This window comes from Strigops habroptila, chromosome 7, assembly GCF_004027225.2.
Source record: "Strigops habroptila isolate Jane chromosome 7, bStrHab1.2.pri, whole genome shotgun sequence".
Classification (NCBI taxonomy): domain Eukaryota; kingdom Metazoa; phylum Chordata; class Aves; order Psittaciformes; family Psittacidae; genus Strigops; species Strigops habroptila.
In genome coordinates, this window is record NC_044283.2 from 43,452,412 (window position 1) to 43,472,077 (window position 19,666).

Here is a 19,666-nt window from a genome sequence, read left to right on the forward strand (position 1 = left end):
CCCCACATATACTGAATTACAAAGAGTGCTAGTTAAATATTTTTCTTCATACTCTAACTGGGAACAACTTCCCCAAAATAATGCTCTTGCTTGCTGATCTTCCTCACATAACTCATTTGCAACAGGAAAGACAAATATTTTAAGTAAATCTTGCTGCCTGAGGATATTCTTTTCTTATAGTCAGAGATCTTCCCTACTAGAATATATTAAAAGTCATCTTATTCTCATTAAAAGCATTCTGCCATAAGATGTGTTGACCTCCGATTACAGTAGACAGATCTTCTGGCCTCCTTTTCCTACTCAGTGCCAAAAAAAAAAAAAAAAAAATCTCTTTCTTTGCTTTAGTAAAGGCTTGAGTCAGTTCTTTCTCCATAATATAAATTGGTTGAAAACATAGAAGATGATTGTTGTAAACAAAGAACATCACTACAAATATCCTTGCATCAAGGCTTGGGGAAAAGCAGAAGGAAAACCACTTAGGAGATCCAAAATATTTTGGATTTGTGAATCATAAGGTGCCTACATTTCAGGTGAATCACTGCACCAAAGAATTGTACCATAATTGCAAAAGCAGGCAAACAAGACAGACAGCAGATACCTGACCGAGCAATGCCACTGTCTCTGTCCTCATTTTGTCCTCTGCTAGGCATATCAACAGGCGTGCTGTGTGCTAAAACAAACAGACCAGATCAATAGAAAATATTACATAATTCACCATACTATTTGTCAGCATTTTAAAATAATGTTTATGTTTAAAGGTCATAAAACAGCAAAGTTACATCCTGTACTGTTACCCTAAATAAGCAATACAGTGTGAGCAGAGATGGCAGCAAACAGCATTCTCATACTGAGTACGATGTTACTGGAGGAAGTTGGCTATTTGCCCCAATCTATAAAATGTCTCTAATAAGCTTAAGAATGTGAACCAAGTCTACATTATCAGAAATCACATACACCTCGAAAATGAGGGCTGGTGGCATCTCCCCTCCCACTCTATCACTGTTTTCATTATTGTGTGTGCACAAGACTCTAATTTTACACAGGTTAACATCATAATGAAATAGTCAAATACAAGGTCCATTAAGCTGCTGATTCACTCCTCAAGCACAGATTTATTATTCAAAGTCTCACAGTGAGAAACATTCAGCCTATGCTGTATTATATTGAAGTGTTAGTAGTGCAGAGCCACTCAAATTGAAGAGCATGCAAGATTTGCAAAGGCTGTGAAGAAACTGCATTGGTATTCCAGTTCACATTTTTGCAATGAACAGAACTAATTAGGCCTAAGATCTACCCACCTGCATAGGTCATCAGTAAGCCTGTAAAAGAAGACTTTAAGCTACATAAAAGTTCTGATAATTAGAGAAATTGATATTGTTAAAGGGAAAAAAAAACAACCAACCTTAAAGCCTCCCAAGAGCTCAAGAATTAATTCTGAATGTCTGCCATCAAATTAAAAACCAGCAGCAAGAGGTAAGGGAAGAAAAAGCTGTACACCAGCAAGGCACCTGCATACCAGCAAGAAACCAGCTATAAGCCAGGAAACATAAGCTCTCTAAGAAACAGAAGGGCTCATTTATTATTAAAAGCACTGCATTATAATACCTTTAAAATGAAACACATTAATTAGAAAATAAATACAAACAAAAAGTAATTAATTTAGCTTTTTGAGGGAAGAAAGATTTTCATGTATAAGCCAGATACATCTGTTGTCAGTAGTTTAGCCCCTTCTGTTTCTATAGAGTAGTTATGTATGTCCTGTAAGGATTCAAAAGGAGCTGGATTTGTGTGTGCATATGGATGGGTCACACTGTGGCTGGCATTCCACACAAACCTGCAAAGAAAGAAGCACTGCGTATGAGCCGGAGGGGACCTCCTTCAGACACACCCTGCAGCAGTTTGCTGCTACACAGTTGTAACACACCTAGGAAACAAAAGCAACGTAGAGAAAATGCAGTGCAAAAAAGTTTAAAATAAAGACACACAGACAAGAAGGTGATGCACAGGGAAAAACCAAACTGAATGAACAGATGGCCTCATGTTGTCAGAAAGACATAGAACCTGGAAATATTTACCTAAGTTACTTCCACTGCGACAGGTTCCCAAGCCATTCTGATTCGAGCTCAGCTTTCCCAGGCCAGGATCTTGGTTGATGTATTCAAAGCTATCTTGTAAGCTAAAAGTGTGAATAAAGCCAGTATTCCTTAAGAATGTGATCAATAGGCATTACTATTAGCTTCACAATTAGGCTTGTTTTATGGAAAAAAAAGGGGCTGAAGATTAACTTTACAATCAAACTCAAGTAGGTTTTTCTGAAACTGTAAAGAAACAGACATTTATTTTCTATATAAGCTCCCCTTTGTATTACTGGAAGTTTCTCTACCTCACACCTTGGGATTCAGTTTATTCACATTTGCCCAGTTTTGGGACAAAGAAAAATGGAACAGATGAGAAACAGTGTACTTCTGTCACTGCTGAAGGAAACAGAAGTGGGGTACAGGGACACAATGGTTTCTCAGCATACACCCCTTCTTCACCGTTGGGGCAGCAGGAAGATATAAGAGGCTTTGACTGTCCACAGCACCTAACCTCTCGTTTATTGCATGTCCTGGGGCAAATTAAGAAGCAGAAACGCAGAGATTTTATTTTTTTAAACTTGGGTGGCCTGGCTGGGATCTACCAAGAGAATCCTTCTCCAAAACCTCCATTTCAGATTTTCTACTAGACTTTTCCACTTCGTTTAAGCCAAATTTAGAAGCAGTGACAGAAGGGCTACGAAGGGAGAAAAAATAAAAGCCAATTGCATTGGATAGGGAATTAAAAAAAAAAAAAAAAAAAAAAAAAAGAGACAGATAAATAAAGTTCTTACTTATTGTTGCTTCCACTGAAGCTTCCTACCCTGGCTGAGAAGACTTTACTTATCATCAGCTGTGGGGGAGAGCTGAAAGGATAAACAGTCATTTCAGTGAGTCATCAATTCCAAGTGCCTGACAAGAGAGTGCATCACAGAAAAGGACACTCACCGTATGTAGTGAATTTTCAAGGTGGAGCCTTTGTAACTCATTGCCACTGACCCAAACATCATTTCTCCCAGCATGTTGACATCAGAGGCTGGTCTGGTGTACTACACAGACAAGAAGATGGGAAGAGCAAAGTCAATAATAATGTGGCACACTATTTATACTATTATTTAAATTTAATATAGTGCCATAGTGCTACATTTTGAATGAAGAATACAAATAAGTTCTGCTTCTCCATGCAGACTAAGATCCTATGTGGTTTTAACACACTGAGTGCAAGTACAAGCAAGTACAGCTGGAAGATGTACTCCGTTTTGCCCACTAGATAGGCATTGTTACTCTTGTTTGCAGGGGGACCTCCAAAGGCAAAGAAAAGGAATAAACTTCTACTGCATTTCCAAAGAAAAAGCAACATTCCCATACACAGTGTTTGATGAAACCTGTAGGTGTCCACAGGAATTACATCCTGTGGTCTGGAACCCCAAGCATTAAACTGACCTTATTCAAATGAGTAAGTTCTCCTACCCTGCTCTTACAGAAAGTCTCTTGGAAACATTTTTGATTAGAAATTAGTGAAGACTGTGTTTCTAACAATAATCAGACTTTTTTGTTTTATTTTATTTCAAAGACTGATCAGCAATAGCAAATATTTTTCTAGATTAAATGTTTATGCTTTTACTGAGAAACAGCCAGAGTATCTGAGAAACAGTTCTCTTGACTTCATGTTCTAGTAAGACAAACTAAGGGTCTCTTAATATACCATGTTCAACATATTCTTTAGAATTGACCTGAAGCATAGACAGACATCTTTCAAACCAAGAACAGAGAACAGTATAGTGCTTGTTATGACCTTCGCAAATAATAATGCTATTAGATAGCTTTTGTAACTCTTTCAAAGGTAAGACCAAGATAGACCAAAAGGTTAAGATATACCCACATGTTCTTACCCTACAAGAATTTAAAGATAGTGCAGATATCACAAGGTTCAGATTAAATTGTAATGCACCAGAAGTATAACTAGTCATCCATGTAAGTTAAGGCTTTCCCATACAACTTTCTTCAGTAAAAATGGATAAATACAAGCAAGAAAAGTAACCAACCTTACCTGATACTTCGGTATCTGTTCTTTGATACTTTGCATACAGTTCATAGAGGGACTGTGGGAAGAAATATTGTTGTTCCCATTGCTTGCTTGGCAGTTCTTGGCAGAAGTCTTTACAGAAGCATCCTCTACCATTTTCTGTGTCAAAACAGAGCAATATGGTGAAAACAAAGCAAACATGAGAACTCCCATCTGTAAACATAGCATAGCAAGATTTTTCTTCAACTACAGGTAAGCAACAGAAATAAAAGATACTCTTACTGGGTTCAAAAAATACGTACCAGATTTAAAACACATTTTTTAAAAGGCCAGCATCAGAGAAAATGCAGAACTACTCTCACATTTATACTGTCAGATAAGTTTTCGTAGTGTCACACACAGTTATTGGTCAAAGTTCCACTGAAAGATCATTCCCAATTATGAATTGCTCTGTGTAATATTTGCCATAGTTTATGTGAACAAAATCTGAGCTTGTGTATTGCTTACAAACCGATTTCTGTAATCATTTGAACAATCACTGAAATTGCACATAACTTTTGCTGCCCACGTGATTAACAGATTTCTTCAACAGAAGAACAGCAAGCAAAACCAAGGGGTGAATAAAGCATCATTTGGCAGAAGTACCTGGTTATAAAGTTTATTTATTAAACCTTTGTTAAAAGAAGAAAAAAGGCAAGCAAACGCTTAAATCCAGCTGACCGTTTAACTCAAGCTTACTCTCAAGCCAGTTTTAAGATGTTGTTTAACATAATCTTAGAACTGATCAGAAAGGTGTAATGGAAGTCTCAGAAAGATACCAATTACATTAATGCTATTTGTACACGTTTCACAAGACACTGGAGTTTGCTTAACAGTTCTCTTGAACAAAACCCGATGAGAGTTTGTTTTCTTTGATGGCTGCTTTTTTTTCTTTTCAGTTTGAATGTCCATTAGACGTCTGTTAAAAGCACCGCACTATTCTGAACACACTTCTCACAAGCACTTGAAATAATTTATATGAAAGGAGCAAAACTATAACCTTGCAGCAATGAAAACTTAGGAAGTCTTAGAAGGCTCCCTCTCATACTTAAGCTTTATACATTTAAGAAATTCAAAACCCCTTAGTTAACATATATTTAATGTGTATTAATGTAAACATTCATTCACTTGGTGCACATCAGAATGAAATGTATTTTTTTAAGTCTCATATTGTACCAGCATAGCTTTAATTCAACAGGAACATGCATCAGCAGAGATAAATAACATTTTTTTCAATTGTTAACAAGGTACATGTAGATAGTTTACAGAAAAAAAAGCAAGCAAGCAGGTAAAAGAAATAGCAATAACCTAGCTGCTAGTAAAAAGCACCACAGCCAAATTAACTTCATGTATTTTGGGCTCAGCAAGACAAGAAAGGAACAATAACAGGAAATTAAATGGAAATAAAAGTAAAATCCAATATTCCACAAGACTGATTTTTAAGATGAACACTTTGAATACTACAGCACAATAAACATAGTAAGTTTTAGAATACTAAGTCATGATGACAAAATGATGAAATGGGCAAGAAGAAAGATGCAGAAGAAAAAGAGGAAGAACAAGTCAAGAAAAGTAGAATAGATGATGTCATTTTTTAAAAAGTTGAGTTTCAAGTATAGTGATACCACAGCTCCTTTACCTATTTAAAAATAAGCCTACTAGTAAGTTAAGAAAGTAAAATCCTGATGCCTATATTTTATCCTATATTTGCACTCCTTTTGTGCATTTTTTCCTGGCATAGTATTCATGTGGTATTGCTTATCTAATCCCAATGTGACTGTCATTAGGGGTTTAGAAATGCACCAGTATCAGTAGTCACATGTTTAATGAGCTATTGACAAAAAAATGCCTAAAAAAAGTGATCTGACATACACCATCTGCAGAAAGAATTGGAGATTAGATAAAGAACACTGAAAAGAAATGCAGTATTTTAAAAAAACATACAGCTAAATGGAATACAGACCTGTTAGTTCCCCCGGGTAAGTTTACTATATACTTTAAAGACAAACAACCTATTTAAATATTCAATGTGAATAACTTTACTGTATTCCAGGAAAATCACAGAATCGACTAGGTTGGAAAAGACCTCCAAGATGATAAAATCCAACTGTCACCCCAGGACTGCCAACTCCACCACTAAAATGGATAAATGCACAATATACATATACATACACACATTATTTTAACAGTACTGAGCTTGTGACCAATCTTGCCTTCAATTTAAATGAATCAAGTCTTAGGCTTGCCATTTGATAACATACCAGACAAATGGCCAACGCTCAAGATCACTTGTAACATCTACTGGTTTGCATGCTGTTCAAAATGCTTTGGCTATTTTAAAAGGGCACCTAGATTAGTGTCTGGCTAGAAAAGAGATTATAGTGCTTATCATGCGTTATGAGGAAGGTTATAATCTGTTTTATGTTAGTGTTGAAGAGAGTTTGATAGAACATTCTGTCATTAACTTTTAACGTATTCAAGCAAGAAGAATAATTTGAATATTTAAATGAAGCCAAAAATATATTTCTTCCTCAGATGCAGCGTTTTAAACCAACTTTAAGATACAAAACACCCCTGATTTGGGGTGGAGGGGGAGGAGCGTGGGAGCAAGATTAACAGACCACTCTGACCCATTTACCCTCTTAAGCAGATGATCAGCTGATGATGCTCAGTCTTACGGATTTAGCACAATGGCATATTTGCACTGTGACTGAAATAGAGATTGCTGAGTTTTAAGCATCTTCATAAAGAATTTCTACAAGTCACAATTATTTGCATGTATCTAGTGATTCTACAATAAACCATGCAAGTCTGACAGGCTGAAGCTGCTGGTTGTACAAAGGTTTCAAAACAAGCAAACAAACAAATCAAAATAATTCAATGTAAAAGATAAACAAAGAGCTAGTAGAAAACAAAAACCAACAAAACAACCACAAAACAGAAAATACTAATGTTTTACTTGTCTTAAAATCAAACAAGTTTGCTGAAAGCGGTTCTCCACAATTTGTGTGCCTGGAGTACAACACAAAGAATCTGCATCTTGACAGCATCTACTCTTGCTTCTACATGTGTCAACAAAACTCACATGGCCATATATTGCCATAAGTCAGTCTTACACATTACAGCATGGATAGCCAAAGTGAAATTATTTTAATTCACATACAGCTAACAACTTTAATAATCAAAACACCATGGGAAGACAAGCACACTTAGAGACATCCTAGACATCACTTGAACAATGGGACTGCACAACCAGGGCTAACAACAAAAAAAAGCAATCCCAGTTGACATTAAAAAGGCTAAGGAAATACTCAGTTTAGAGGGGCGTAGATTGATTTGCTTGAAAGCAAATCAGATCTAAGTTTTAACACCATATTTATATTACAAATACCAAATATGTGTTCAAAGGGTTTTTGGAATCTAACACACTCTTGTTGCAGTCATCACAGAATTGAGATCAAGTGAAAGATCACAAGTAAGATGAAGAAGTTGACATTGTCATATTAAAATTCCTGCTTTTGGGAAGGGAAAGAAAAGAGCAGTAGTACAAATGCAAAATTAGCATGTCATACCTGAACGACAGCTTCATCAATTTTGCGGACTGCTTTGGAATCAAATAAAACCTGTCTGCCTCTCCTCTCACAGTCTTGGTAAACTATCAGGCGGATTTCATTCAAGTCAAACTCTGAAGTGGACCAGCTGCAGATTATAAGCACAAGGTATTAAATAAGCCTGCAAAGTAAGCACACAATTTTAAGTAAACGAACAGGTATTCAACAGATACATCATTTACTCAGCCTTTACAAGAATCAGACTGTAAGCACAGAACTCCAGCCAAAAAGGAACTCAAAGGAGCACCTAAGCCCAGCATCACTGATACACAGGCAGGCACAGCCAGACCAATTTTTAACCAACCTTTCTTCAAAATCTGGAACATCCTTATTGCAAGGTAGGTGTACTATTTTGTGCAATTCCCCCAGTGGCAGTGAAGAACAATGGGTTCTTTACTACAGCCATCCTCTTTACTACAGCCTTTCACAAGCTCAAGGCTTATACCCTCCATCATCCTTCTGTCATCTAAACAAGATAAAACAAATTCCTTTTGACCTATTCCTGTCAGTTTAAGTTACGATCTTCCAAAGTTTAATTCTTGTAACTGAAAGACAAAGTTTCTGTTGTTCCATTATTTTTCCCCTTTCTTTTAGGGTTCTTTTAGGGATGTTTTAGGGTTCACAGAGCAATCATAGATTTCCAAGGCTTGATCTGCAATTACGACAAAACTCATTTAGTAAGTAAGTGAAGCCAAGATAGCACTGAGATTCAACCTGAAGCAAAACAACTCCCTCAAGCCAGAATCTCCCCATTCCTCAGATATACACCATGGCACAAAACTTGCTTCCCTGCACTACTACAGGAAGCTGAGAGGCAGACCTGATCATTGCTGTAATGGCAAGAGACTTCATTTCCTAATTCCAAAGGGAGTCAGACTGCACAACAGAGCATGAAGGCTTGCGTGGCCTCAGGTTCAGCTATAGGAAATGCTTTTCATGATATGTAGCCGAAAAGCTGGAATTAATGGAAAAGACCTACTACTGCATAAAGCAGTGCAACACAGCACTGGTGCTCAGTCATATTGCCTCATCCCTGACCTGAATGGACCACATCTAGGGGGTAAGAGTACAACTGTTATTAATAGCTGTTGGTTTAACAAGTTGCGTAAGAGACTTCAGTCAAGGCCACACTGATCTCCCAACTAAAAGGATGTTTCATTTTGGAATTTTCCCAAACTCTGCCCTAGAGAAAGCAGGTAGAGAACTGAAGGAAGAGCACGAAAACTCTATACAGCTGAAAGACAAGAATTTCTGAAGCTATTTCATTTAATCCATGCTCTGTTAATAGCAATAAATCAATAGAAAGGTAAACACCATAAACTCCTGCTAAAGTCAGTAAGGTAACCATGGGCAACTGCTTCAGGAGCACACTCAGAGACTTGCAAATTTAAAATAATTATAAGTAAACCAGCTTTATTTCTTCTTTGTGCTACACCATGCATTTCAGACATCAACTCTCCTTTCTACATAGCCAGAAAGAAAAATAAGCCTAAACTGGCACCTTTTTTTCAAAGCTGAAAGACCTCATCAAGCCAGAAGGTTCTATCCTATTTTTAAACACCTTGGGACAGAATAAGCTAGATACCAACCTCCACTGTCAGGTACTCTGATACAAGTATACTCTATGTACATAATAGACAAGGGTCCAGTACACATCAAAGGCAGATCATGGAACGATGCTAAAGGCTGTTTTGCCATCAACAGTGAGGAAACTTGTTGATGTGTTTGTAACAGATTGCCTCCAAAATTCTAGGAGTGCCAGGCAGATTTCTTTTCAAGTCTTCCCTTTCAAAGGGAGTCACAGCGTTAAGTTAACCTGCATGAGATCAGACCTGATACCATTGTTGATAGTTGCCCAACAAAGATCCTACACACCTCACATATACAGAGAGCTGCAACTACACCATCTGTTCTAAGAGTCTGTTACTAGTTTCTCAGCCCACCGCCTGTGCAATGCTCTTACAAAATCCAGTTATACAGTATGCAAGAGAAGTCAGAGCCATCAATAGATTTTGTTCTAGTCTGCCACATGAATCTGATGCTCTTCAGCACCAGATACTGATACCTCTTCAGTTATACAGCTATCTATTTAATTACACACTTTCTACAATAGACAATACCTGAAGTAACTATGCTGCTTTCTTAAAAAGGTCACAGGTCTTCACTCCTTTTAACAACAAAGAAAAGGTTAAGTCCCTATGGCCTTAATTGAAATTGCATTCAAGAACTAAGCCTGATTTATCTCTAGGACTGGCACAGCAGAATCTGTAGTTCAAACCACAGGACTGCACACCTAAACTGAGAAAGATTCATTTCAGGCATAGATTGAGGCAATTCAGCCCCGCATCTGCCCACCGATGCTAAAAGCATGCTCAGTACTTGTGTTGCATAAATTTAGGTTTCCTTACAAACAGGTGAACTGCCACATTCTGCACTAAAGCAAACTCCGTGTTGTTTGTGCAATGCCAACCTCTGCATAAAACCCAGTTCACCTGTTACAACAAATGCTGAAGTAGAATCCAATTTAACAGCCTGCTGAGGTGCCTATCCCACACAGCACGCTAGAATTAAAGATTGCTGTAATCTTTCAGAACTTCAAACAGATTCTAGTACCAGACGGCAACAGCTAGAGAAGTTACATAAATCTATCATAAAAAGCTTTGTGTGACTAATAGATCAAATCTAGAGAAGTAACTTCAGATAATGCTTCTTACAGTACTAACGAAATATCAAGCTTATGCTTTAATTAAGTCTTTGCTTTGAGGCTTTGAATTACCCAGAACACATATGCAGCTCTTGTAACAGTCCTTACAGAAGAGACCCATCCTACTAAAACTTCATTTGATAAGATCAGGTATATCTACAGGCAAGTTATACAGTCATATAAGCCTATAGTCCCATTACTTCCACGTGGAATCCAGCACAAGGCCCAGGACTAGTCAGATGACTGGCATGTTTTTCCCAGTCACAAAAGCCAATGAGCAGACTGCTCACAGTACTTCCACCCTTCAATGTTTAAGCCAGCTTATACAACATACAGCCCCCAAAACAGGGACAGTGGGATAATCTCCTACAAGCAGAGTGTTGGAGAATACAGACAGGACACCGACTTCATTGGTCAGCTCCATTTTCACATTCATAAAAAGCAAAACCCTAAAACATTACTTAGTTATCTCTGTAAGTTTCTTGCTTATTTAGCAATGCCAAATCCTTCATATTCTTAAAAATTAGCTCAATTAAATTATTATGAGCTTGTGCAGATGTTCATATTTCAGATTAAATGTGGCTATTTTGACCAAATATAATGTTTTCCTATTTGACCACAAAAATAAGAGCCTCACGTATGCTTTCTCTCCTTCTTGTAACTATGTGACCCTTCCTGTTACTTATGTCTGCTCTGGTAATTGCTGAACTCTTCTATAAACTAACCAAATTCTCTGCTGCAGCAGCAGCAGTCTGTCCTAGCACATGAAAGCAGGTCAGAAACGTAGCTGGAAAAAGGAAGGAAGTAGGAGGCAATGGAACCTCCACCTCTTGGTGGCAGCATGAGTTATACTAATTCACTTCACCCGTGAAGCTATATACCTTTAGAAAAGGGCACAAAGAAAACATTCCCTATACATTCCAAATAAGTATTGAGGCTAGTTAGAATGTTAATTGAGTTTTCTTGTCCCCGAGTCAATTTTCCGCCTGCTCAGTAAGCTCAACTGACTCCCTAAGGAGAGCCAGTTCAAGAAGGAGCGGAAAGGCCAAGGCCAGCAGAAGGGGGAAAAAAAGAAGACAAGAGCATGATGCCAGAAAGAAAAGACAGAGGTGGCAATGTGATTACTCCCTTCTGCATCAGCAGTCTGTTTGCCCAGCTCAGCTTATCTAACCTCACCTTCAGAGTGGATCTTCCCTGCACGTGGAAGATGCTAGAACTGAACAAACGTCAAGTCAAAATAAGTAAAATCAAGCTGTGTTCATACAACAGGAAAATCAGGTCTAAGGATACTAAAACGGTATGGATAATCTTTTTATTACTTTTCTTTTCTTTTTAAAGAAAGCCACGAGTTTGGAACAGCTTACAGATACCCCAGCAAGTTTTCTCCCCAGATTCCATATTAAGCTTAAGTTTCCTTTATTTTCTTTTAAATTGCACATAAGCTACTTTCCTTTGGCTTGTTCAGCATTTCTTCCATTACAGGTACGAGACAGAGGCAAGGAGATCTCTTACTTAGGGGGAAGCAGAGTCATTTATTTGTGGTAAAAAGTCAGAAAACATTTGCTCTATTCTGCCCTGAATCAGTATTTTCAGTTAATATAGGTCTCCAAATCCTGATCTTTACAAAGGAAGTTTCTGGTTCACCTTTATAATAATCAGCAGGCATGCAATAACTGAAGGGTGACCCATTAATTTATATTCAAAACCTACTTCAGCTGACCTTAAAATGTTTTTGAGAATTACTAACCACTCACTACTTCAATGCAACATCTATAGGCTAGAGAAATAAATTTAAAAAAAAAATTAAACATATCTATATACTTAGATATCTATCTATATTTTTCTGCTTCTTAGATCAGCAATTCTGAATGTAGAATATTAATTCTAACACCCTTGGGTGTCTGAATTTGGAAAAAGCTGCCCTGAGCCATATTTTCAACACAGTTATGTAGCAGTAGAGGCTCAGACATTGGAGATATGCTGCCACACATCTGAAAAAGATGTCACAGAAGTCAAAGAAACGCTACTCATACTCCAGACTACTTTAACGTAATGTTTGATCTAGAGGTCATTTACAAGTAAAGCAGAGGATTCCCCTCTCCATTTTTCCCCTCACTTCGCAGCATTCTCTCCTGTCTGCTCTGCACACTGTTATTACTTGACCCACTAACACAGGAGGTGGCAAAAAAATAAGGCAGGGAGAACCAATTAGAAAACTAGAAAGAGAAGGTAAGATTATTTAACCTTAACTGAAAAGAAAGCCAACTATCCTTCAAGCCTCAGTTTGTGTATACATAAATCTTACACATCAGAGTCAAGAACACAGACTGAGTTTCAAAGAACAGTGGAAACTTTCTGGAGTTTCAGTCACCATCACAATCAAGAACAAGCTTCTAATAGAACTTTTCCAATTATTTACAAAATAGTCTTTCAGGCACATGATTATAAATCTAATATCAACTACAAATGTCCATTCTCTGTCAAAAATTATATATATCAAAAGTTACATGCATACCTGTTTTGCAGCAGTCTAGTCACTTTGCTCACACAGCTGACACTTTGGTCTCTCAAAGATATTCTAATCCTTTCATCCAATTTGATACAAGAGAGATTATTTCCAAGCGGTACATCGTTGTTGTTTCTTGCTTTTTCTATTTGTCCCCCTGTGCCATTTGTAGCTTTTGGTGTACCCCCACACATTTTCTTTTGCTACAAATCTTGTAAAGCTCCCTCAAAGAAACTAAATACCTGCCAAAGAGATACAGGCTCAAGCGGATTTCTTTACTATAGATCAACCATTAACGATGGTAATTTACCATCAGCTTTCTTCCCTATACAGGAACACAGTCTGCTGCAATTCCTGTTAGGGGGAAAAAAGGCAAAGAGATCTTCAGATATTCTATAAGCCATTAATGCGGAAAGACAGCTGTAGCTAACGTACTGCTGTGATTACTCCAGACAGAGGGGTAGACATGACTTTCAAGTTTCAGAAGCCACCGCAGACTTGCTCTTGCTGCTGTTAGGTTTTTCCTACCAAGCCTGGCGCAAAGCTGTAGCAGATACAACAGCTAATATTGACTTTAACTATGTTTGTTTCCTGGTATGTGATTTAGGTAGCTGGCAATTATGTAGTCACAAGACTGAACCATATGGCCTCTTAAAAAAAAAAAAAAAAGCATAGTTGCTTTTGCAGTGACTCGCCCTTAGTTGCAAGGTTGTTCTAACGCTGGCTACAACACCCTGTTAATGGCTCTCATGTGAGCAAGTGTCATCTGACAACCCCTAGCAACCTCATATAGCTTAGGAGCAAATAAGCATCTGCCATCATCGCCATATGGTTATCAGTTTAAAGAAATGACGAACACCAAGAAGCACACTAGGTACCCTGCACTGTAATGCTTTTACTTTTAAGGGCAAATAGTATTTACACTTGGCTGAGAATCTGAAACTACTATTTGGAAAAGTTGTTTTTAAAAAGTAGAAGGGAAAACAACAACCGAAAGAAGTTTGTCACAGACATCAAGGTGGTTGATGAGAATTTATAATCATGTGCTTATTAAAACAATTTAATGGCAGTACCAATGACAAAAATATCTAATAAAATATTCCTGACCAAGAAAATATAAGTTTTTAAACAGAACAAAGGAACCTGACATTTTGTTCTGGCTTGGGTAATTCCACTGCAGAACAAAGTCCTCTTCCCCATCCCTGCCTTGAAAAAAAAAAAATAAAAAAATTGTTATCCATAATATGTCTGCTCATAACTCATGTTTTACACAGCTTCCTCCTCATCAGTAAAATTTTAGACATTTTAAGATGACAGCCATAGCGCTACTTCCCTTCCAGATTAAAAAGTGAAAATAACTTTGCTAATGGTCACCCAGAAATAAAGCAGTAGAGTTAGAAAACACAGTAAGATTTCAAAACCTAGTGCTACGTGCCACCTGCTAAATAGCACAGCACCCTTCTTAAAAGGATTTTGTAATCTCAGTAAACTCCAACCTCTAAACACTGGGCAAAAGTCAAGCAGAAAACTAGAGCAAGGTTAGGGTGAACAACTTGCTCAGTTGCAAAGGGAAGCCCATAGGAATAATAATAATAAAAAAAGCTCAGTTTCAATTCCGAGACTAATGACAAGTACTAGATCACAATCACTCCTCCCCCCAAGCAAGGGAAACAAGTGAAAAGCTTTGGCCTGTTCTCAAGTTATCCAAACGATCTAGGAGAGGGTGACTCCTACCCTTCACCTCATTGAGGACTACTTGAAACATCAGCGTTCCCCGGTCACCTTTGAAGTGCAAATGAAACACAACGCACTTATGGCCAGGTTCCTACACTTACGACTAAGATCAGCAATTGATAGCCTTTACTTTGTCCTGTCTTTTCCCTAAACAAAAAAACCCCACCAAAACAAAATCCTGAAACATTCAGTTAAACGACCGCAGTATCGGATTCTCGTCAGACACTAGGACTGGGAACTCCTGTAAACTCACTAAATAGACGTGGTTCACAACACTACCTCATCTGTAGATGAAGTCATCAGTAGAATACTATAAATCCCAAAATAGCTGGGGAATTACCACTGAAAATCCACAAAACAGATTCTGGAAAACAAACAAACAAGAAAACAACAACAACAACAACAAAAAAAGCAAGCCTGCACCCACATACAGAAAACACCCCAAACATCCTGAGTCTAAGGAGTAGATAATACAGAAAATGGAAGAAAGTGTCCTGCTCTCCAGATACAATCCTCAAGGAAGCAGAGTTCCACCACTTTTTCTAGGCTATGTGACAGCATGTCACCTGCTCTTGTTTGTAGGTCATTTCCTGTCCTTCGTCTCCACTGCAAGACAATTGCTGAGAGGATTTCAACTCAAGGTAATACTTTAGCAAGAAAATGTGGGGTGGGGAAAAGAGGAAATATATATGATGGAGTTATCTAATTAAGAATAGTTTTCTGTATAAGTTATAGCTGTCCAATAAAGCACTGTTTTCAAATCTAACAGAATACTTGAAGAGCCCCCTGTATGGTTTTATTTTCCAAACAGCTTTTAGAAGCAGGCTAGAGAAGCACAGGAAAACAGAAAGTTTGAATCATACCTGCTGTTTCAGTGCGCACTTGTTTTTGCAAAACATACACTTTGCAAAACTGATACACAAAAAATGCCTACAACCCAGACATTCAGGATGAGTGCCAAAACACGTTTTAAAGGTGAAGTGGCATCTATTTTGGATTGTTTAATGATTAATTTCCCTCTTTAGTCTGTTGAATATCTTATGTAGAAGATGTGGGTTCTCTTCCTCCATCCCAATTTGAAGTATTTACCCTGCATTGCTCCTCCTCTTCTTAAAACCTTGGATATGGAAGAGCTGTGCTGATGCCACACCACATTCTTTTTCCACAATTGTTTAAAGTAGTCCTAATATGGTAAAGAACTATTAACCTCAGATGAACCACCTTGTTCAAGCATGATACATAGTTACTAGTTTCACACAAGTTAGGCGGGATAGATTGCAGATTAGTCATGCAACAAGTGAAGGAACATGTTATTTGCAGCACTTCTCTCAGTCCAGTTTTTCTGAAAGAGTTCCGGCAGAGAAAAATAAAGTTCTTGATATCAGATCACTGCAAAAAAAAGTTAGTTTTTTCTTTTTAAAAAGTTAATTTATATGTTACTGTATGAAAAGCAAAACAATGATATTTTTGTTCACTGAAAAGTTAGAATTTCACAGACTCCCTGCTTAAGGAAGGAAAACATACTGGATTTTTGCAAGGTTGGAAGCGTTTTTCCATCCTCTTTGTTGCTAGAAAGCAATACCACCACACACATGCACAAAAAAATGACTGCAAAAACCACATGCACCTGAGAGAGGCTAACAAACAGATCTATACAAGCCAAAGTCACATTAAATTGGACACATCAGCTTTCCTCAAACATCAAGAACAGCCTATTAAACCAGTGTTTCACAACCCAGCCAACTTTCATAAGTCTGGATTCATTGTTTATTGGCTTATCTACAAGTCAGAAGTTTGGGAGCCGGTTTCATACAGTGTCTCAGTGATAATGTAAACCAGTTTTTTAAAAAAAAGTGTTTGAAGTAGTACCATAAACAGCACAAAGACAGTGCTTTCAGTTGCTAGCCCCAGAAATTTAATTCCTCATTAGCAAAGAGAATAGATCAAGAACAGTCATTGAACAAAAAATTACACGTGTTTTATCATTAAGAAAAGTGTCTTTATTTTTGTTAAACTAGGACTTTGAACAAAGAAAGGTGAAGTATGCAATAATGTTAGTACCCTAGATCCACCACCTTGTCCCTTCCTCAGTACAGAAAGCCTTGTTTAGTCTCAATCAACTTTCCCCCTTCCATCCCACTTTCCCCCTGAATGCCCCAGCTTCTAACAGCTAGGAGAGCTCAATTCATCTAAATTAAGTCAAATATTTTGCACAAATTGTCTCATAGTACTAATCTTTATAATTTCAAAGAATTGAAGGTTTACTTATTAATTTAACTCTCTTCAGGGTTTGGTGTTTGTGGTTGGCTTTTTTCCTGTTTATCTTTTTAAAGGCATCTCCTGTAACCAACTTCCAGCTTCCAGTGAAGCCAAACAGGCTGAGCCAAATAGCAGCAGCCGTGGTGCTCAGTCCAGCATCTCTGCTAAGCGCTGGGGCGCAGGCCGCCCGGCCAGCGGGGCCACCTCACCTCCTCTGGCACGCAGCACTGGGCCTCAGCTAATGCATCATTCCCATGTCACTTGTTCCAGTGGCGCCATGTGACTGGGCCAGCATCCAGGAACACAGCTACTAAATACAGACACTGCCAAGGCACGTCTGAGAACTGCCTCTGCCAGAAAGTGAGATGAATAGAAATCTCTTATCCTACCAGCTTTACTGCCTCTGCTTTTCCCCACCTTCCCTAGAACAGAAGGAAGAACTACACATTGCACATCTGAAGAATTCTGAGCAGTAACACAAGGCAGAATCTAGTATCTATAACACTGCTGCACTTCAACGTTGTATGAAAATACTGATGGATCTCAGACCTTAATATCTCCTACATAAATGAGCAGGCCAGCACAGACATCACCACCACACCTTAGGGGTGGTATCCTGAGGCATGGGTTTGGTTGCCTGCTCTTTCCTGTTCCTTCTCCCTCTTCTCTAAAGCCCTATTTTTTTCTTATTATTTAATAAGAAAAAGTCTGTATGCAGCTTTAAAGCCTCTGTTCAAAGGACCAGTTTCAAATATGAAAATTAAAAATTACAGAACTCCAATATTATTGATTAGATATAATGTCAGTTGGCATTTATGTGTATTTACAGAGATAAGAACAATGTTTGGTGTTCAACATCTCTCATCTCCCCCACCCCCATTTTTTTTATAGTTAACTGGAAAATAAGCTTTTGCTGAAACACACACAAACACCTTCTCTCAAAGTAACTAAACCCACCCATATATTAACATAAACAATTTCTTGACATGTTTCCTCCACACCTGCTATGAAAAGGCCACATTTACAGGAGGGCTTTGTAAACTTCAGAGGACATGGCATTCTCTCTCAAACTTTATAGCCAAATAAGTTTAGGGTACTCTCTCCAGGGGTGTGGAAAGCACTGCAAATCCCTGCCTCGCCCTTGCTCTGAACATGCACTCCCACTGCACATGAGAATGCTCCCAAGCAGGGCTAGAGGCAAGCACTACCCAGGGACCCCATGCCCATCTTCCAACGGAAATTGTTTCAGAAGGGACGAGTTGCAACTAACCCTAAAGTGCATATTCAGCAGTATCACTTCACTAAGGAAAAAGACTGAAAGTTACCTGGTTCTATGTGCATCCTCCCAGATTCATAATACATGAAATCAAAAAACATCAGATGTGGCTCTCTAGCAGTGCTCAGAGCTGAAGTGGCCCAGGATTTTTCAATCAGCTAACATAATATTGGTGAGCCCTCTGTAAATGGTTATGTTAAACTGCTGTAAGAGCAAGACATTTTCTGATTCACTCAAAATAGTGGTTGTTACTGAAAAGTAGTCTGCAATAATCGGGAATGGAATGAAGGAAAACTAAGTACATTGAATATTTGTGAAAATTTACTGATTTACCCAATTGGCAAGGATATGGGAAAGAACACACACACAAGAAGCCATGCTTGACCACCCAAATGCTGCTATAGCATGAACAGCAAAGTCCATTGACTCTGTCTAGATGAATGCCAGGAAATCCTGACTTAGATTGAATGAAGTGATAACACAGACGGACATAATGTCAGCTCCGGCATTTTTCACAGGTTATAGCCAAAAATATGTTTTGCTTCTCTTGTTGTTGTTATGATAATTTGTCTATTCTATTCAAAACACATTCCTTAACCCTCTCTGGTACACAGCATGGAAGGTAGCTTTCCAGTAACTACCACTGGATCTTGAAGGCTTACATACATTATTTTCAAGTTTCACTGGAAAGGGAAGGAGAAACCACGTCTCAGGACCTCATACAGAAGATCAGGGTAATTAAATCACTCATACCATAATACCTTCTCAATGAGAAAGACTACATACAAAACCAACCAACCAAACCACAGTCCTGCAGCTGACTGGCATGGGCAAACCTAACCTTGCTGCAAGACACTATGTAAGAGAGTTACGTTCTGTTTACCAGCAATTGCGTAGGACTTTGAATGTATAAATAGTCATTAAGTTATGAAATAGCCTCCCCCTTAAAGTAGGCCAACTGCTCTAACTGCTCACATAGGATCCTAAACATTTTCTAACAAATACTGGTATTATATTAGACCTAAAAGTTTATACAGGCAGGTTCATACGTAATTACAGTTGACCACACCCAGTAACATGCCAAGATTTGGCTGCCAAGCAGCAGTCCATCAATCATGAAATATCTGGACAATAAAAGTAAAAGTCACAGAAAAAGAGCCAGTTGCAACCTTGTCATGCAATAGGAAAATACTTCACACACTGAAGTTTCAGTGATAGAAACAAACTAAAATACCAGTCAGCAAGCTTATGTAGCAATTATTTGTTTAGACAAATTGGGAACCTTCCTCCACATGAGAAGGTAAGAACTGGTCAAGATCTTTCCGCGTTCCCCAGTAAAATACTGCGTAAATTGTTTATAATGGACCTGACTTTCTCCTGATATGAAATCTACCGGAGCAGACTCACTGTGAGTCTTCTTAATTACGGATTCAGGT

The 19,666-nt window shown here is 38.2% G+C and overlaps 1 protein-coding gene across 2 annotated transcripts in view; it reads right to left on the reverse strand.

Moving 5' to 3' along the window:
• FNIP2 (folliculin interacting protein 2) overlaps window positions 1-19,666 on the reverse strand; it is a 51,373-nt gene that overhangs the window by 21,455 nt on the left and 10,252 nt on the right. Inside the window, exons 2-8 of one of the 2 annotated variants that reach the window (XM_030493398.1) lie at window positions 7,713-7,839; window positions 4,126-4,260; window positions 3,024-3,124; window positions 2,870-2,941; window positions 2,076-2,176; window positions 1,835-1,924; window positions 599-670 (exon numbers count right to left, since the gene is read on the reverse strand). In XM_030493398.1, coding sequence (XP_030349258.1) covers window positions 599-670; window positions 1,835-1,924; window positions 2,076-2,176; window positions 2,870-2,941; window positions 3,024-3,124; window positions 4,126-4,260; window positions 7,713-7,839 — 698 coding nt within the window. The remainder of the gene's footprint in view (window positions 1-598; window positions 671-1,834; window positions 1,925-2,075; window positions 2,177-2,869; window positions 2,942-3,023; window positions 3,125-4,125; window positions 4,261-7,712; window positions 7,840-19,666) is intronic. The other variant, XM_030493399.1, reaches the window with a different exon arrangement.